We start from the raw sequence: 20,489 nt of genomic DNA on the forward strand, positions 1-20,489 counted from the left end.
CATTTAAAAATATAATTTTTTAATAATAATTTAATTATAATATAATTATTATTAACATTTAATTAATAGAACTACAAAATGTGATAAAAATAAATTAAATAAAAAATAATTAAATTAATAATATTTTTTATTATATAGAGAGTAAATGGATAATTTAATATGTGTATTGAATTTAAATGAAATAGAAAAATACAAAAAAAGTTTAATATTTGTTAAATTTTAAGGATACATTTTGCCAAGCCAACGAGTATTCTCTCATAAGAGGGAAATTTTCCAGACTCAGATGAGACCACATGGGTAATTTTCTTGTAATATAACTCATGGGGCTTAAATTATACCAACTCCTTAAAGATTCAGGCTGTGAGCCCGCATAACAGAACCAGTGTCCAAGTCCTGACTACTAGCCCGTTAGCCACATACAAAGCTACAATAGGGATCATAACCTTTATAAAGATCAGCCCATTACCACAAAAGGGTTGTATTACGTAATAATAATGTTGTTTAGATATATATATATATATAGGGATTTTTCAAAAGCAAACTTGCAAATTAATATAGCTCAATGTAAGATGTGAGAACTCATTTACAATCAGACGTGCCATATTAAGTTACATTAGTTTATAAATTTATTTTTGTAGAATTTCTTTGTAGTATGAGCATTTTTCATTACATGTTGAATCATTCATAATACTCTATTCGGGAAACAAAAAAGAGCATTAGAAAGGAGAAGAGAAGTAATATGAAAGAGAAAAGATGAAACGAGTGATCTTACACCCAAAAACTACATTTTCTGAAGGGTAAGAAATGCAATTCATACATCCCTAGTTTGTAGTTTGTACTGATATTAGAACTAAATAGCAGTAAACTTATCAGTGAGATTGATTATTGACTATCTAATCAACAAAACGAGCTGTATCCAAATTAGAGCACAAGTTCCGCCACTTACTATCGTGTACTGATTTTGGAGAACACCTTGTCCAGTCTCACATTATCGAGGTTGTATTTCAGTGAATGATGCTTCATTTATGGACCATGCAATTGATTGACTTGGAGATTGATCAGACTCCAGCTCCTGTGTTGGCCTGTTTGGCTTTGCTCTGCCTCGATGTAAAAATGCTGGCTGCTGAGGTAATGGAAGCGTAACAGAGTAACTGTTAAGCATGAGAGCTATTGTTGCCATTGTAGGTCGGTTTGCGGGATCTTCCTGAACACATAATAAGCCCATATGGATGCACCTAATCACTTCATTTCTTGAATAAGAATGTCTCACTGTGGGATCCAACAATTCCACGGGTGTTCTGTTTATCCATTGCTTCCAAGCCTGCATTAATTCATTCAAAACAGTTGATTCCCTTTTCCTTGTTTCCAAGGCCTCCACCAATATATGATTATTTGTCTGATGGCAATTCAAAATTAAAATATTAATCCAATACTCACAAAACTCAAGAGGTCCTCAGCATGTTCGGATTGATAGACACCACTGTTCTTCTTGCCGCTTATGATCTCTAGAACCAAGACTCCGAAGCTAAAAACGTCAGACTTCACAGAATATCGTCCATGCATAGCATACTCTGGAGACATGTAACCACTACAAAGGGCAGTACCATCAAGATAGCAATCTAAGAAGGGAGAATAGTAGAAATTTCGATAGTCCATTATGGTATCATATATGTAGAACCTAGTAATCAATAAGATAAGATATGTTATGCACATAGCATTCCAGTTACACAAGTCAGATAATGAATTGGCAATCTTACAGTAACCATGGCGTATTTTGTTTTCGAGCAGTTCTGACATGCAATAAAATAAATGTATTTGTTGTAAATGATATGCAAGGGTAAAGATAGTGACCAAATACTTACTATGTTCCAACAATTTTACTTGTACTTCCTTGAGTTTGATCCAAGACAAATATCCTTGCCATTCCAAAATCCGAAATCTTTGGGTTCATATTATCGTCTAACAAAACATTGCTAGCTTTGAGATCACGATGAATAACTCTAAGGCGAGAATCTTCATGAAGATAAAGGATCCCTCGAGCAATTCCTCCTATAATCTTGTACCGCATTGGCCAATCCAATTGTTGTCGCTTTGTAGCGTCTATACAATTAAATACTGAAGTTAGAAATGCATGACATTCAAATGAATAGGGAAATGTCATTATTTTTAAGAATTTCAGTCCTTATCGGTGGTTCAATTTATGATAAGCTCAAGACAAATGGAATACTGAAGGATTTGCAAGCGATCAATATCAGCTACTCTTAAAGGGAGGCTAATAAGATTCCCTTTGACATGAAATGGCGCACAAAATATAACTAGACGTAAGTTCAGATGGGCCAGACCGAATAGAAAGTAATCAAGGCTTTTCTTGGGCACATATTCGTAGACAAGTAACTTCTCTTCTCCTTCCAAGCAAAATCCCAATAGCCTCACAAGATTCCTATGTTGAAGCTTGGCCACCAACAAGATCTCATTCTTAAACTCTTCTGCACCCTGTCCAGATCCTCCGGATAGCCTCTTCACAGCAATTTGTTGTCCATTACAAAGGATACCCTGAAAAATATAATTGAACTCGGTTTAAAATAGTAGTTTTAGTGCATATGAACCTTACCAAATTTTTGCCTAAACATAATTTTGTACCTTGTAAACTGGACCAAATCCTCCTTCACCTATCTTGTTATCCTCAGAGAACTTGTTTGTGGCAGTTTCTAATGTATCCAAGTCAAATTGCAAGGACTCGACTGTTGTAATTTCAACTTCAGCTAAACAAAAAAACAGTGAACACAATAATTCTTAAATTGAAAAATTCCCTATCACGAATTGCTTGGACCACAACGACAAAATTAATAATTAGATGTCTGCATCAAATAATCTTGTTTTCTTCACCTCTTTCTTCTGGTAACGTATTGTATTTCTTCCTTGCTCTTCTCCGAATAAAGCAATATCCCACGAAGAAAAGAACCATAGAAACAGCAATTGGAATGGCAATGGCAAGAATTGTCAGCGATGAAGTTTTGCGTCCTCCTGGATACAGAAGTATGCATCATTGAAATGCTACATTCATTGTCAGAACTAATTATTTCCTACATAAATTAGATAAAATGTATTGATATACTAGACATAAAGTATGAATCAGTGGCCACGCAGCTTTAAAAGATACACGCAAGAACCTGATAGATCACATTATAGCTTTTCCAGGTCATGTAGTTTTCTCAGTTCATGCTCAAAGTTAGCGATTAGCCACAAGGAACAATATTTACATGGTTATCTGAGAACTTAGTGAAAAGGGCCGAGTATAAAATTCACAACACCTATGCAAGTGGCACAGTGCCTGCGTGATTCGGGATTCTTTTGAAGGATAGTAGGTCTTTTATTTTAGTAATGTCTCCATGCCAGCCCAAAAAATAAAAAAAATTGGGGAAGGACAAAGGTTCTTCTACTTTGTGCCTTGTAACTACAACTCTGCAAAAGCCAAGGAGTTGGACATGACTCTTTCAACTAAAAGAAGTAATAGCCACACCGCATTAGTACTCGGGGGAAAGAACAGAGAAGAAAAATTGGCAAATCAAAGATCTGGGAAAAAATAAAAACCAATGTTTAGGAAAAAAATAACAAACCATATTATCAATGGGGTTATTGAGAATTATAGTCTTTTTTAAGGTACCTGGAGCAAGAGGAGGACGTGTAGGCGAAGCAGCAGTGATGTTGTAGAATGGGTTCATGTCATATCTAACAACACAACTGGGGAGCAGCATACCTCCGCCTTGTTTTCCACCGCAGCACATAGGAAGAGTACCGATGGCGCTTTGGAAACATCTAAAGCAATCGGAGTCGGTCAGGTCGGGCGTACACTGCAGCAGGCTATATAGCGTCTGTGAACCGGTAAATTCCACTTCATCCGTCGCAAATTTCTTGCCCGACTGAGAGTCCGCGGCTCGCCTCGCCAACAAATTCAGCGTGCTGGACAACAAGTCATTGAACTGACCCCTCTCTGTCTCTCCGATATTCTGCGTGCTGTTTATTTTTATCCCGGGCACTTCGTTAATGGTGGCGAAGATGGATAGATTGGAGTACCGTAAGAAGCACTCGTCGTACCATAATAAAGCCACTTTATCCAACGGGCAGAGTTGTCGTACCTCTTTGGTAGCAGTGGCAACGCAGTCCTGACAGACGGTGGTGTTGACGTCGCCACGGCAGAGAAAGAGCCCGGAGACCACCTCGTCAGGATTTTCACCGGCGGAGGCGTTGTAGAACCCAGTAGTGACACGGGTGGCGTTAGAGGAAAGAGAAGAGAGGACGATCTTGAGGTTCGATTCGTAGGTGCTGTTGGCGGCGAAAAGGGTCCTGTTGGCGGTGGCGATGGTCGTCACCGAGCAGTAGTGACCGCGGTATGTTGCTGCTTCACCGGTAAGGCTGAGCAAGGGAATTACGAAGAGAGACAAAAGGAATTTGGAAAATTCGAAGCAAGGCATTGCTGGAGAGTGGTAATCACTAAACTTTGTTTGTGTCAAACGTTCTTCACTTCAGTTTCATGCCTGTTTCAATTTGCTGTGAGCGTGCTTGTCTTTGTTCTTTTGATCTGAGAGGAGATAACTGGATAAGTTCTTCATGATTCATATACCACGATGAGGACATGGGAAGTAGCTGCTGCATGTGGGGCCTCTTTAAGGTCAACAAACGCAACTTTGATTTTTCTGCCTTCCCTGGAGGGCCATGGTGGAGAAAATATCTATTTTTTTAAAGGAAGCTCCTAACTTTTCCAAACCTAATCCTCTGTTTTTCCTCTCTATAAATTTAAAATTTATGGGCATTGGAAAATCACGAATTCGAAAAGGACACGACGGCGATTGAGGTGGGACCGTGGGAGGAATTCGCTGCGTTAGGAACTTTCTTCTTTCATAGCAGCCAGAAGACGGTCTGTCTGTAACTTTGACTAAATTGAGGTAATTTTTATCTTAATTTTAAATTAAATTTAATATCTATAGATATAATTTTTAAATTATTAAATTTAGATAAATTTAAAACTTCTTTACATGTAAGATCTATAATTTTTTTTAACTCAATATTTTTTTTATACGCAAAGCCAGTAACTATTTTTAACTTCTTAGAAATACATTTAAACTCATTTTAACATCTAAACATATCCAAATTCATTTTAGGTGAGTTCTACAAAACTCATTCTGTTATCTTAACTTATTATTATTCATAAAAAACTCAACTCAGCATCCAAAAAGAGCCTAGGTACTTTTGAAAGGAAAAATCTAGTTGTAAGCTATTCTGCACACCAATACGTGCACTCATTCAATGTGATTGATCAGAAAGTATACTTTATTAAAAATAGTTCTAATTTAAATTTTGAATATGAAGATATTAGTATTGATATGCTAATTGGTACGTGAATTTCCTTGTACGTAACAAAATTCCTTTTAAAAAGAGAAAAGTATTTTATCTCATCATCTTATCATTATAATTTTCTAAATTTTCATATAAAATATAATAAATAATTCAAATTTTTAAATTTTTAAAATAATAATAATGTTAAAAAATAATATTTTAATAATATTTTATTTAACATTTTAACTTTTATCTTATTTCAACTCACAATACAAATAGCAACTAAACATAAAGAGAGATACTCGTCGAGGAAGTTGAATCTACCCATATCAAATCCAAGCCACAAAATAAATCAAGAAATAAGAGTGAAACGAAAATCCAAGATGCAAATTGAGGATGAATTCCATACAAGCCTATCTTGTAAGTGTAATTGTTTGACTTTGTTAAGATCTCTCACAATTATGTTCATTTATAATCTTCTCATTTGCTGTCCAAACATATTCCAAGCAAGCCTTATTCCCATTTCTCAAATCTTCAATCTGCATTTTGCCCATTAGAACAGAAAAAGTTCTCATACATTAATTACAGAACCGGCCACCCCATCCATTATTTTTTTTAATAAGACGGTACTTTAATTTTATTGAATATTTTACTCGTAAAAAATAAAATCTTAGTTACAAATCGGCACTGGGGGATACAGATAAAAAAATAAAATAAAAAAAAAAAACCCTTAAAAACCGACCCCATTTATTTATGCTCGATAACATATATACCATTAGTCACCAAGCATTCGAAGGGTTTTGAATACTGCTTGAGACGGAAGACTTGTTAGAATCTGAAACAGATTGTCTTTGAGTTTCTATTCCTTAAACAAAAGTCATATGTAACTATAGGTTGAGGTTGTGGTATTAACGAGGGTGTAGTTCAGTAATGGATGCTTCGTTAACAGACCATGGCATTGAATTGCTTGTTGATTGATCAGGCTTCAGATCCTTTGTTGGCATGTCTGTTCTACGAATGAAAAATGCGGGCTGTTGAGGTGGTGCCAGTGTAACAGAGTAGCTGTTTAGTGCGAGAACTATGGATCCCATGGTTGGTCTCTCAGCTGGATCTTCCTGAACACATAATAACCCAAGATGGATGCATCTCATGACTTCATCTCTCGAATAAGTATCTCCCAAAACTGGATCCAACAAATCCAACGCCGTACCATCCCCCCAATGCATCCAAGCCTGCATTAATATCTCAATTAGTTCTTTTCTGAACTAAAAAAAGACTAGTTCAATCCTATATATAGATGGATATATAGTTCATACTCACATAGCTCAAGAGGTCCTCGGCACCATCTGATTCATAGAAAGTACTGTTCTTCTTGCCACTAATAATCTCTAGAATTAAGACACCAAAACTGTAGACATCTGATTTCACAGAAAATTCTCCACGCATTGCATACTCCGGAGACATGTAGCCACTGCAAGCCGAAACCACAATGTTAAGTTTATTCAAATAATTGTAACTGCAACAGTTCAGTCCATAGCCTACTGTTTTCAAAGATGATATGATATAAACGGCATTTATGATCATGGTAACCAAAGCAAGCCTTTTGTTACCTGTGTTTGTTTGATTTCAGAAATTTATATGGCAAGAAAAACAATGAATTCACTCGTTAGTTCTAATCATGGGAAACAAAAGAAAAATGTTCAGAACTTACTAAGTTCCCACAATTCTACTTGTGTTTCCCTGAATTTGATCGACACCAAAGATCCTTGCCATGCCAAAATCTGAAATTTTTGGATTCATATCGGCATCTAGCAATATATTGCTGGCTTTGAGATCACGGTGTATAATTCTAAGTCGAGAATCTTGGTGAAGATATTGAGTTCCTCGAGCAATCCCGGCTATTATCTTGTAACGCGTTGACCAATCCAGTTGTCCATGTTTTGTAGGGTCTACAAAAGTTAAATCAGAATAATTACTCATGTTAGGAACCAAAGACTAGATAAAAAATGAATATAGATTAGAAATTACTATTATTTAAGCAGGATGGGAAAGGATTATTGGACATATATTCAGTTGGACAGACCATATAGAAAATTGTCGAGGCTTTTGTTGGGTACAAATTCATAGACGAGTATCTTTTCTTGTCCTTCCAAGCAAAATCCCAATAGCCTTGTTAAATTTCTGTGTTGAAGCTTAGCTACCAATACAACCTCATTCTTGAATTGTTCTGCACCTTGTCTAGAGCTCCTTGATAGTCTCTTCACGGCTATTTCTTGACCATTAGGAAGTGTACCCTGAAGATGTAGTAATTCAACCAATCCTTGGAACAATTTCCTCAGCAAAATATGCAGAATTCCAATAAAAAATGCTTTTGCACTTCGAATTACAAATTCGAATATAGCTCAGGAAATATTTCCCTATCAAATTAAGACCTTATGATGATAATAAAACGAAAGAGAGGAAGTCCCATCAGCATTTTCATACCTTGAAAACCTCACCAAATCCACCTTCACCAAGCTTGCTATCATCTGAGAACTTTTTTGTGGCAGCTTCGATTGTATTAAAATCAAATTGCAAGGACTCTACAGTTTTAATATCATTTACAACTACAAATGCAAACGAGAAATGTAAGAAATTCCACTACACAGAGCAGCATATATGGTGCAGACATAAGAACATAGAAGTTCCTTTTTATTCTTTACCATTTTCTCCTTTTGCACCATTGTATTTCTTTCTTCTCCTAATCAGGCAACAGCAGCCCAAAATGAACAGCACCGCAGTGACAGAAATTGGAGCAACAATGGCGACTATAGTTGTTGTTGAGATTTTGCTTTTTCCTGCATAAACATCATAGTTCTTGTTTTAGGACATGCCAAAAATCTATTTATGAACTAAGATCAAGTAAATATTGTACTAGTACACGGAACTTCAATTCATGAAAAATCCTCAAACACTAATTAATTTGAGGTTCTTGAAAATTAAATCTATCAACTAAAATTCATATATAGACCGGTCCAGAATCCAGAAGAACCTATGATCTTCTACTGTACTGTATATTTGTTTATTTTGATGGTTTATTGTTTATTGTCCATATTTTGATAGAATTATGGACATAATTCTATCACTCCCAATGGCATCCCACTTCATCAGGTATTACTAATGAAAATTGGGGTACGTGCTCTGTGGAAGAAACAAAAAAGACAGAACAATAAAGAATTAAAAGCAGCCAAATTGGTTGTCCACTTCACCTTTTGATCCCGTTGTGGAGCCTGGAGGTGGAGGTGGAGATGGAGCAAGCGTGGGGGCCGTAGCTGTACTTCTATAAAAAGGATACAATTCGTACCTAAAATTACAACTTGGAAAAAGTACTCTTCCCCCTTCCTTTCCGTCACAACATTTGGGTAGAAGATTGATCGCTGCCAGAAGACACCTATTGCAGTCGATGCTCGACAAGTCCGGTGTGCACTGTACGAGGCTGTACAGATTTTGAAAGACGGATATTTTCACTTCCCTGGTCCCATATTTTTTTACACCGATTGGAAAGTTCGAGGCCTGCCTTGCCAATTCGATCAACTTCGTATTCAACAGCCTGTTAAACACGTCCGGATTCGAGATGTTCTGTTCGTTATACAGGAAAAATCTGGGACTGACGGCCAAGGTGGAGACGATAGACTGATTGGAGTAGCGAATCATGCACTCGTCGTACCAAATAACGGCGACGCTTTCCCGGGAACACTTATTGGCGATGTCCTTGGTCGCGGTCGCCACGCATGTCCGGCACATATCGGCGGTGACATCACCACGGCAGAGGAAGAGGCCGTAGACGGGGTCGGAGCTATTTTGCCCAGAGGTGGTGTTGTAGAACTCGAGGTTGCGGGTGGCGTTGGAAGAGAGGGAAGAGAACAGGGAATTGAGACTGGAATTGTAGATGCTGTTTTGAGGGAAAGTTGTGTTTTCACAGATGTGTTTGAGGTAAACTGGGTCGGCTGCATGAGCGGTCAGACAGAGGAAGCTAATCATGGAAAGGAACAAGATGGGAAGAGAGAGAGAATTCATTTCGATGAACTCTCTCCGTCTCAACGACAATGCAAGATTATTTAGTAATGTCGCTGTTTCGGCGAGGTACGAGGAGCTTGAGCTGTCAGGACGAGGTACTTCCGACCTTAGCAATGGATTATTATGGTAGCTGCGATCGACTAAAAAAGAACGTGATGGGAGTGGGAGACAGGCTTGCTAGGTCCTTCACCTGCTTCTATCATTGTAGATTTCCGTGCCACGTGAACCCATATCCAAGACGAATACAGGGAAGGGTCTGCTAGAGGCAAGTCAAACAAGCAGATCAATGTCATCGTACAACTTTTGATGTTTCAGTTTCTCTGTCGCAGTCCGACCGCCACAGGAAAAAATTCGAAAAAGATTTCTAGTATTTGAGACACATAAACTAGGTAGGATGGAAAAGTGGTTCACGTATGGGAAGGGCCTGCGTTTGTGGGTTCGAAACTCAAAGATCAGGTTTTCGCACGGGGGTGCCATTGCATTACATCGGCCGTGGTCGTAAGAGTCGTCTTTAGTGACGGAAATTCTGCAATTGATATTAAATAATAATAAATTATTTAATCTTTTTAAATTTTAAAATAATAATGATATTAAAAAAATAATATTTTAATAATATTTTATTTAAAATCATATCATATCATTTCATCTAACTATTTAAACCACACTAAAAGAGCCAAACATATAATAATAATCCATGCTACGTGATAAACTCAACAAATCCTGAAAGGACAGGTTTGGCAAGTGAAATGAAATATAAAATTTTCATTTCATCATTATAACTTTTTAATTTCATATATAAAATGTAATAAACAATTCAACTTTTTAAATCTCAATTTAACTTTTTCAAATCACAAAATAATAATAATATTAAAAATAATATTTTAAACTTTCATCTAAAATTAAAAATTCTCATCTCACTTTCTAAACTTATGCCATCATTAGATTTTGGGACATTTGAAAAGTGAGATGAGATGAGAATTTATGAATAATAGTAAGATAATTTATAAATAATAGTGAGATGGTTATAGTTAGACTACGTTTAGATGTTGAGATGAGTTGAATTGAGAATAATAATATTTTGTGAGTCCTATTAAAATGAGTTTAATATTTTTAAGTTGAGATGAATTTAACTTTTTAAGTTGAAATATATGAAGTAAGTTGAAATCAGTTTAAATTGTATATGAGAAGCTAAAAAAATAATGAGTCTCATTAATGATTGGTTTGAGATGAGTTGAAATGAAATGAGTTTCGTTCAACAATAAAATACAATCTTAATGTTTTATAGGGTTTTAGGAAATGAGAGCCAAAAAGTTTAATAAAAAATATTATAAAATTAAAATATTGTTATAACATAATTTTTTTAATATAATTTTTGTTTTGAGATTTGAAAAAGTTAATTTTTTTTTTAAATTTTGAAAAAATTATAATAATTAATCTGAAATTATTTGTGTTTAAGTGATGCTTGAGAAGGAAATAAAAAAAAAAATGAAATGAGATGAAAATTACCTCCCAACATCTCCTTAGTACTCATCTCTAAGAATTATGAAATGTACAAACTCTAAAGACATAAGTTTTGCACAAGTTTTTGTAAAAACGTTGATCCATCTTTAAAAAGTGTAAAAATAATTTTTTTTTTTTTTTAATTGGGACTCAAGTTTTTACAAAAACATCTAGGTAGAGCATGTCTATTTAAAAATTGTAACTAGCATTTATCCATTTCTAATCCCACACCAGTCCAAATAATCCTTATTATCACTGTTCATGATTGATCAATTTGATCTAATAATCTCATCCTCCTCGATGATGGAGGTGCATTGAAGCAAATGGGTTCATTCAAAACACTAGCTAGGACTTAATGGCCTCAATGCACAGCTTCATGAAAAATAAAAATAAATATGATGTGATTCAGGCAGTGCAATTCCAAAGCTTGTTTCAAGGTACTTATCTCTAGAAACTAAGGATTGGTTTGGATTTAGAAATGAGAATGAATGATTTTAGATGAAGGATAAAAGTTGAATAAAATTGTGTTAGAATATTATTTTTTAATATTATTAATGTTTTAAAATTTGAAAAAAATAAATTATTTATTATATTTTGTATAGAAATTTAGAAAAATTATAATGATGAGATGAGATAAAACGCTTTTCGAATCCAAACATGACCTAAGGGTAAAAAAAACTAGTCAACCGGTAAATGAATCAATGGGTTGATTCGGTATCGAATTCGGTCCAGTCCGGTATCGATTCCATCTTTCTAAAAATCAGTTGAAATTGATTCAATTCCAATTTTCTTTTTTCTAAAACCAGACTAAAGCAAACCGGATCAGTTTATATATATATATATTTTAATTTTTTATATTGTATAAAATAATTTTTATATGATTTTTTATATTATATATAATTTATATATAATATATATAATTATATATAAAATAATTTTATATTATATGATAAATTAATAATTAATATAACATTAAAATTTAAAATCCTATATAAATAACTATTTATTATCACTATAGTTTATAATAATTATAATATATATTATAATATATTTATGATCACTATATTATTATATATTATAATATATATATAATATTATATACATTATAAATCCGAAAAAATGGGACTGGATAGAATTGAAATTGATAAAATTAAAAGTACCACTTTAAAAATATAATCAGTGTAGTATCAATTTTTTAAATCTCAAAATCAATATATACGAATTCGATTTTAAAATATTAAAATCGGACCCATTGCCCCCTACTTGAAATAACCTAATCACACTCATGTTACGTGTTATACCTAAATTGGACAGTCCATCAAGGGTACGAGTTCTACCCAACAAGTCTCAGCAATTTCTCTTCCAATTTAATGACCTCTTAGTCCTACAATCTTGTAGCTATAAGAAAGTTCCACTTCTACTTTTTTTTCGTTCCTCTCCATGGTCCTTTTCTCTCAATCCAACTGACGGCTTCCTTCCATTTCTTTTGTCCGGGTTGGGAGCTTTGGCTCCTTTCCTCCTTCTATCCTGCCAATGCAGAAGCTGTCTAGTAGTATTTTTTTTATTATTTTTTCATCATTTTTCATCCATAACATCAAGATGTGCCGATCTATTGGGATCAGTGGATTCAGATCTCTCATATTCAACTATTGCCATACCTTTTAGAATGGTTCGTGAACCACATATGCTATCACAAGCAATAGAGGTCTTATGTTAGTGTATTGACACATCCTTCAGTTATTACGTTCTTATGATCCTATTTTTCCTGACCAAATAATCAAAACAAAGTGGTCATGCAAGACTTCTACAATTAGTCTAGACAAACAAGCTGCAATACACACTCTTTCACCTCGACTTTTTAGTCTTAATCTAATAATCTGTTTATTAGACTATTCTAAAACCGTTTCAAGCTGCTTTCCCTTAGTGAGAAATGGGTGGAAGCCAAATTTTAACCTAAATCCCTTTATTTTATTCTAATAGTATTGCATTTGTTTATTTTAAAATGATTATTTTGGACTCCCACTTTATTTAATCTTGTATCATGTAACCTTTAATTTATCTATAAATTTACTTACTTAATAAAAACATAAAAAAGAAACAAAAAAGAAATGAAAAGAAGAAAAAAAGGAAGCTCATAGACTTGCATACGACCTCTCAATGCGTCTCAACTCCTACTTTCTCCGTTATTCTTATTGGATTCAATTCCTATTGTAAGAACTCAATCAAGGTGATTGTTTACCACCTTTTAGTTTCACAGTTGTAATGCAAGCTCTTTTCATGATTACTTCCTTTGAAGTAATTTAAAGAATTCTTAAGCTGTATTTGGATGTTAAAGTAATTTTAGATCATTTAATTAAGTTAATTTATAAATAATAGTATTTAATTTGTAGATCTTATTAAAATATTTTTAAATATAAATAAGTTGAGATATCTATTTGAATATAAAAACTAAGTTAAAATTGTAATGAATCCCATCAATTATTTACCAAACAAACATAGCGTAAAAGGCATTAACACAGTCATACAACACCCAATTACGTACCTTTTCGTCGCCAATTACATTCTCTTTTAAACAGCCCAAAAATATGTGTTGCATTTTTTTTCTTCTAAAGCTACTACCTCTGAGATTATTTCTAATTGTAAATAGAATGTTTCAACAAAGCAAAATCCTCTATCTTTATCAAAAGAAACCTAGCTTCCACCAAACTGCTATACATGTGGCCCTATATACACATCCCCACGAACACAAGACTAGGCCGCCACTTGATGGTTCTTTTGCCGTAGATTTCTCTATCTAGCCACCATCTTCTCCATGTCTTGGTTATAGGGAATGTTAAGTGGAGATTTATACCATCTAATGATATTGTGACACGAACACTTTTTTATTAAAAAAAAAAAAAAAAAAAAGAATTGACGGTAGGTAAGGCTTTCCCATACACCTCTCTCTCAACTCTCTCTCAAGTTGACTGCGTGACTCCCCTCAACATGAAAAAATATAATTATAAGTATAATTATGTATTAATTTGTATATTAATATAATATGATTGATCAAAAAGTAGATTTTATTAAAAATAATATTAATTTAAATTTTAAATATGAATAAATTAATATTAATATATAAATTAATACGCGACTATACTTGTATATAACAAAACTCCATCAACATTACTTCCTTTCTTGTACTTCTTGAGGTGGCTAATGCTAGAATCCTAGGCCTTTTCATTGTCAGTTCATGGGAGACCGCCCACGCTAATTTCTATGATGCAAACGATGGCTCTAGAAATTTGGGTACTTTTGATTACCATGTTGTGTTGAACTTCTTTCCATATTTGATGGGGTTGCTTCTATATACCCATTCTCCTGCTTTGTTCTCTGCTACTTATCTCTACCCAAATCATTTCCCACCTTGTATTTTTGTAATTTCTGCTGAAAAATGCACCAAAAATTCCTATTGTCATTGTTTTGCAGTTAAAAAAATTCTCAATGTTATTTTTTGTAGCTCTGTTAGATCTTTCAACACTAGGTAGTTTTTCAAGTTCTATAGAAAAACACCTGAGATTGAGAGGGACGAAAATCACAGTCGGCTTGAGGGTAGGGAGAGGGGGGGGGGGGGGATGGGGGAAGATAGAGAGTGAAGAGGTTTATGGGAGAACCTTACCTTCGGTCAGTTTTATTTATTTTTGGAAAATGCTAGATCCCCGCTGGGAGCTACCGCTCCCAGCTTTTTTTTTTTTTTTTTTCTTAGTGATTAAGTAAAAATTGTTTAATATTATTATGAATTTTTTATATTTTTTTAAATATTTAAAAATATTAAAAAAATATATGAAAAAAAATAAAAAAAAATTTTTTTGACCTAGCGGGAGCCCCAACGGTGGCCCTAGCACTACCTTTTATTTTTTAACAAAAAAATACGTGTCACAATATTATTAAATGGTGTAAATCTCCGCTCAACACCGCATCCGGCCCCTGCCGTTTCTCCTTGATATATATGGCTAACAGTGCCAGCCAATTACCAAGATCCTTACTATTTTTTATTGCAGTTTTAAAATTGCTTTATGTGGTTCCTTCCTGTCCTCCCCCACCAACGTCGTTGTCTTCTTTGCGTATCTCACTCGTTCCATCCAGAATTAATTGCTTTGGGCTTTTAACTTTTTACTTAAAACTCTTAAATAAGGACAATTTAGGCAATACGATACATATTTTATGATCCCTAATTTATAATATATATATATATATATATATATATATGGGTGAATATATCATGATCTACGTGTACTTTGTAATGCTTTTATTTTTATAATTAGTTTAATTTAAGCATTTGCATGTAAATGAAATGAAAATATGAATAATGTTATATATAGTTGTGGAGCGTGCAAGTTCATATAATCATTTTAAGAAAGAATCGGTCTACTATTAAAAAGTTAATTTTTTTTTTTTTATAAATCTAATATTTATTTATTTTTTTAAAAGTAATTATGCGTCACTTCTATATTTCTCTTTTGAATTATTGGTTGCCAGATGGTGTGCATGAATTGGAGTAAGAATATTATTATTTTAATACTACTTATATATGTTAAAGTTGTGTATAAATAGTAACCACATAGCTGCTAAAAATTAAATCATAATCGGCCAATTAAAAGAACGAACATGACTAGCTAGCATTTTCCCGGACATCGAAAGGGAACATGATAATTAAAGAAACCGATGAAATTGAATGTACGACCCAATACAATGCATATGATACAAGGAGTTCAAAATGAAAATCGTCTCTTCCTCATCACGAGTTGATCATAATTCAGTGCTATCTTTTGGGTTGGCCTAAGGATATTTCAACGAAGTAACGATCGAGTCCTGTGGCTGTGGGGGAGTACTGTAAAAGCAGCAGCCTGCAGCTTGTAATGTCTAGAACAAGCATTTTATTCTCCGACCTCGACAACCAACCAATCAGATCGAACAACACATGATGTAAGTGTCCACGAAAATAATAAGGAAATTAACTCACGTGCCTAGATATCATATTTAAATTATAAGCAGCCAGAGCAATATTTCAGGTCGTCATGTCAGACACTCTACCCCGCATTTTATCTTCCCACTTACCATCATTGTACTTAATAATTCAATTAATCACGAGGGGTAATTATTTTGATGAGTTCTTACGCCAAAACCAAGTCAACCATAATTATTCAAGTTCAAAATAAAACCGCTTTTTGGTAAATAATTATATCTTCCCACTGATCTGCCGCGGCGCCGCCCCCACCTTTACTGCTCGGCATATCGCTCATTGTTATCTTTTTTTTTTATATTTATTTTTCATATTTTTTTATCATTTTCTTAATTATTAAATAAAAAAATTATATATATATATATATATATATTTTTCGAGCAATACACTTAAACGGTACCCCAGGTGGCACAGCAACATTATTAAACCCCACCTCCCGGACAAACGAAGTAGTTCATTTCTTACTTTTGCAAATCATCACAAGTTTCAAATATTACCATGATCGGCGGTGAGCCTGGGAGTGCAGGCGGGTTGACTGGTCCATTTCGGGGCCGGAGTCGTAGAGAGGTAGCGTGTGTGTGAGAGTGAGTGAAGTGTTACAAATGTCGAAGTCAGTGTCGATGATTTTTCTTGGAAATCATGAGAAATTTTGGAGCACTTCGGATGGTTCGACCAACCTCTACCAGAGCATAAGGAATTCTTTAGAACCTCGAATCAGGTTTCTGGTTGAGGTAATGGGGAGACAGATTGATGAAGTCACTGATTATCCTGACTTCTTTCGACATGGGTTGAAGAAGAGATTACAGCTGCGGCACAAACTTAGTGAAAGAGCAGTGAACAACAAAGAGGAGAAAAGAGATCTGAGATTCAACGAGCAGTAATGAGAGGTAGAACCAGAAGAACGGGGCGGGGGAAAAACGGACCGGGGGGAGTCCGTCCCCGTCCCCCGCCTCCGCTGGGGTTACACCATATGGGCCGGCCGGGGGGCCCGGCCCTGACGGTGCGGATGCCCGGCCCCGCCCTATGCGGGGGCGGGGCGAACGGGGCGGGGCAGCGGGTAACGGGGCCTCGCTGCCCACCCCTACACTTGATCGGTAACCCAGGTGGCACAGCACATTATTAAACCCCACCTCCCGACAAATGAAGTAGTACATTTCTTACTTTTGCAAATCATCACAAGTTTATATATATATATATGTTGTATATAATTATTTTTATATATTTTTTGTATAATTTATTAATATAGATAGTTAAAAAAATAATACAGTCAATCACATTAATAAACAGTTTAAAAAGTAATAGAAGTGACTAAATATAAAATTATATATATATATATATATTCAACGGCAATAACGTTGAGGCAACAAGTCATGTATTCAAGAGAGGGATACTTTAGAGTTATTCTATTCAGTTTTACATTATACATGCATTTTCTTGTGGATCCTTTTTTTTTTTTTTTTTTATTTGTTCCTTTAATAATGTGTAGTCACTGTAGTGTAAAACTGTTCAATAGAAATTTTCAATTGCACGTCTTGCCCCCCGTTACGCAACTTCTGGGTGGTTGATTTCACCGACAGAAATAAAAATTAACATTATTTTACCTCCGAATCCATATGGCTATGTTTATGTAATTCCTTCTTGGTTGTTGACACCAGCTTGCATCCTTCAAATTCGGAAGACAGCGCCGACACTAGCAAAAGAAAGGTTTTTGGTTTTGTTAATATTAAAAAACCGCACGTCACGCCTAGACGGAAGAAATAATCATGTATGACCACTAGAAGCACGGTCAATGGGTCAATAGTTTATATATCGTATCTTTTAAAATATATTATTAATTTTTTTTATTTTATATACTAATTTTTATAATATATTATACGGCAATTTCTCTATTTTTTTCTTATTATTTAAATATTATATATACATTTTAATCTTTTTTATTCATTTCAAATATTTTTTTAACTATCAATAATATTCTCATATATTTTAATATTTGTAATATCTTTCAATATATAATGTCATATAATTATATTCTATTTTAAATTATTAATCCAAATTTTTAATCTAAACCAAAATATAAATTAATTGAAAAAAATAAAAAGAAGAGATTATATAATAAAAATATTGTTAAAGTATATTAAAAGAATATCTATTTTGGATAATTCTTGAAAATATTCTCAAAAAAATACCTGTCTTTATTATTAACAATATCAAAACTTTTGCATGCATAAAAGTCCAAGGGAGTATAAATAGAGTGCTAGATAGTAGATGAGAGATAAGAAAGTGGGGCATGTGAAAAAGTGATAAATGGGTTAAAATGAAAATAAGATAAGGAGGAACGATGATAAAATGAGAGAGAAATAATAATAATAAAAAAAATGTTTAGAGGAATGAACAGTAATATTTACATGTAGAGGATTTATTGTAACTGAGTGTAAAATAGAAATAGAATAGATGATTCAATGGAATGAACTTTTGGCCATTTTTTTTATATTTTACAGAAATTTATATTTAAAATTCATTGTGAGTGCTCGAAGTTGGTAGCCCAAGACTAGATGAGGCGATTCGAAGCCCACAATAATCGTTTGGAACTTTGGTACGGTGTCCGTATGTACACTTATAATAGTTAATAGAAAATAAATACTGAAAATATAAATAAAAATGAAGATACACAGATTTACATGTCTGACTTTCCTATTTCTTTTGCTCCTTTTTCCTAACCTTGTCCTTTTGCTTTTCTCCCTTTTAGCTCTTGATGATGATTAGGGCTTTAGTGGGTCTTGGGCTGGGCCTAGTGTTTTTATCACCTAATAAAAATTGTTTCATCTCATCTCTTTTTATCATTATAATTTTTTTAAATTTTTACATAAAATATAATAAATAATTTAACTTTTCAAATATTAAAATAATAAGAATATTAAAAAAATAATATTTTAATAATATTTTATTTAACTTTCATCTCAACTTATTATCTAAACAGCAATTTAAACTTTTCACATGCCAACCTCACTAATTGAAGAGTTAACAATCTCGTCCAAACGTAAAGAGGATTCATGTTAAGATTATAATAAAACTTATTAAATCTACTTCTTTTTATCATTTTAAATTTTGTTAAACAAGTCGTGATTTTATAGAAATTATTGATTTTGAATATCTTAGCTACCGTTTGGATAATGGGTAGAAATGAGATAAGTTAAGATGAGAGTAGAATAAAATATTATTAAAATATTATTTTTAATATTATTATTTATTCAAGATTTAAAAAAATTAAATTGTTTAATATTATATTTTATGTGAGAATTTGAAAAAATTGTAATGATTAAATAAAATAAAATCAAATGAGTTGAATCCAAACGGGGACTTAGATCTAGCGCAAGGATTTTCAGTGAAATCAGTAGTGCTTATTTCAGGATTCAATATTGGTGCTGCGGGCACTAATGTTTGTTGATCCGAGAAGAAAGGAAGAACATTACTCAAGGAATTATTCTTTTCTTCTGGCGTCCTTGCTTAAATTCCTGCCTTCTCTTGCGCATAATCAGCCTTCACTTATATATACTTGGCACAAGAAAGAAACCATATGCATGTGGAAGGTCTACCTTTTCTGTCATGCATATTATATAGATCATATGCCACCGAAGGAATGAGAGAATCTGTACAAGAGAGTGGGGACCCTATAAAATATCGATCTTATAATGGATTTGTAATACTTCATATCGACGGATTGAGCATATTATATATATATATATACATATATATATGTATATATATATATATATATATAAAATGGTGAATGATTCTGTATTTTTTCAAATAGAGTTTGGACCTAATAATTGGATTGTTATGGGCATAAGATGCTATCTATGTAACAAGAGTTGAGATCAGGTACTAAGACAATAATTAAAATTTTGAAACAATTAGGCCTGGTTTGATTAGCCAGATGAGATATCTGGAGCTATATGGTATAGAGGCCTATCCAAATGGTATATTTCATCTCTAAGTTGAAAACATTCATTGAAATAAACAGTAAATAAAATAGTGCAAAACAATGTAAAACTAATAATAAATAGTTTAAAATAGTAAATGAATAAGGCAAAACTAACATAAATAGGAAGTAAACAGTGTAAAACTAATATAAACAGCAAGTAAACAGTGCAAAACTGACATAAACAGTACAAAATAGTAAATGAACAGTAAATAAACAGTGCAAAATCTTAAATGAACGGTACTTTCCAAACCGTGGTACCCACATATTTTTTAAATCTCAAAATGTAAAAATTATATCATCTTATCTTACTATTTAAATATAATTTTTTTTATAAATTATTTTATTTTATTTTAATTCAAAAATCTTACTACTATTTAAAATATTTTACCTTATCTGTGTAACTAAATAAATTTCAGTTATATATTTGAAGTGGTATCATAACTCGTGCCAAATTGAAACATGCATGGCTTCTAGATCTCTGACTTTCTGCTTACACAAATGTCAAATCAGCTTGAACAAAATAAACGATCACACGTAGTAGATCAACTAAAACAAAAAGGAAGAAGAAGCGAACTTGAGTCCTACAATACCAACAACAACAAAAAAACCTGAATT

General features: G+C 33.4%; 2 protein-coding genes across 2 annotated transcripts; both read right to left on the reverse strand.

Annotated features, from left to right (window-relative positions):
* Positions 1-754: 754 nt before the first annotated feature.
* Positions 755-4,651, reverse strand: LOC122279387 (cysteine-rich receptor-like protein kinase 10). Its single transcript, XM_043090019.1, has 7 exons — positions 3,665-4,651; positions 2,887-3,024; positions 2,641-2,762; positions 2,343-2,553; positions 1,863-2,100; positions 1,438-1,588; positions 755-1,321 (listed from the first exon to the last, which is right to left on the reverse strand). Exons 1-7 carry the CDS (start codon positions 4,470-4,472, stop codon positions 989-991), a joined length of 2,001 nt encoding a protein of 666 aa, XP_042945953.1. The 5' UTR covers positions 4,473-4,651; the 3' UTR covers positions 755-988.
* Positions 4,652-6,021: 1,370 nt separating this feature from the next.
* On the reverse strand, positions 6,022-9,796 carry LOC122279388 (cysteine-rich receptor-like protein kinase 25). The gene is made up of 7 exons (XM_043090020.1): positions 8,583-9,796; positions 8,037-8,171; positions 7,819-7,940; positions 7,418-7,628; positions 7,046-7,283; positions 6,655-6,805; positions 6,022-6,566 (listed from the first exon to the last, which is right to left on the reverse strand). Exons 1-7 carry the CDS (start codon positions 9,388-9,390, stop codon positions 6,243-6,245), a joined length of 1,989 nt encoding a protein of 662 aa, XP_042945954.1. The 5' UTR covers positions 9,391-9,796; the 3' UTR covers positions 6,022-6,242.
* Positions 9,797-20,489: the final 10,693 nt, after the last annotated feature.

This window comes from Carya illinoinensis, chromosome 10, assembly GCF_018687715.1.
Source record: "Carya illinoinensis cultivar Pawnee chromosome 10, C.illinoinensisPawnee_v1, whole genome shotgun sequence".
NCBI lineage: Eukaryota > Viridiplantae > Streptophyta > Magnoliopsida > Fagales > Juglandaceae > Carya > Carya illinoinensis.

Bases quoted from the DNA above. Each gene is read 5' to 3' on its own strand.
- LOC122279387 (XM_043090019.1), bottom strand. From the start codon at position 4,472: ATGCCTTGCTTCGAATTTTCCAAATTCCTTTTGTCTCTCTTCGTAATT. The intron at 2,554-2,640 runs GTACAAAATTAT...TATATTTTTCAG, and splicing joins GATTTGGTCCAGTTTACAAG to GGTATCCTTTGTAATGGACA. The intron at 1,322-1,437 runs GTGAGTATTGGA...GAATTAATGCAG, and splicing joins CTGAGGACCTCTTGAGTTTT to GCTTGGAAGCAATGGATAAA.
- LOC122279388 (XM_043090020.1), bottom strand. From the start codon at position 9,390: ATGAATTCTCTCTCTCTTCCCATCTTGTTCCTTTCCATGATTAGCTTC. The intron at 8,172-8,582 runs GTGAAGTGGACA...ATGTTTATGCAG, and splicing joins CTCCACAACGGGATCAAAAG to GAAAAAGCAAAATCTCAACA. The intron at 7,629-7,818 runs GTATGAAAATGC...CTACATCTTCAG, and splicing joins GATTTGGTGAGGTTTTCAAG to GGTACACTTCCTAATGGTCA.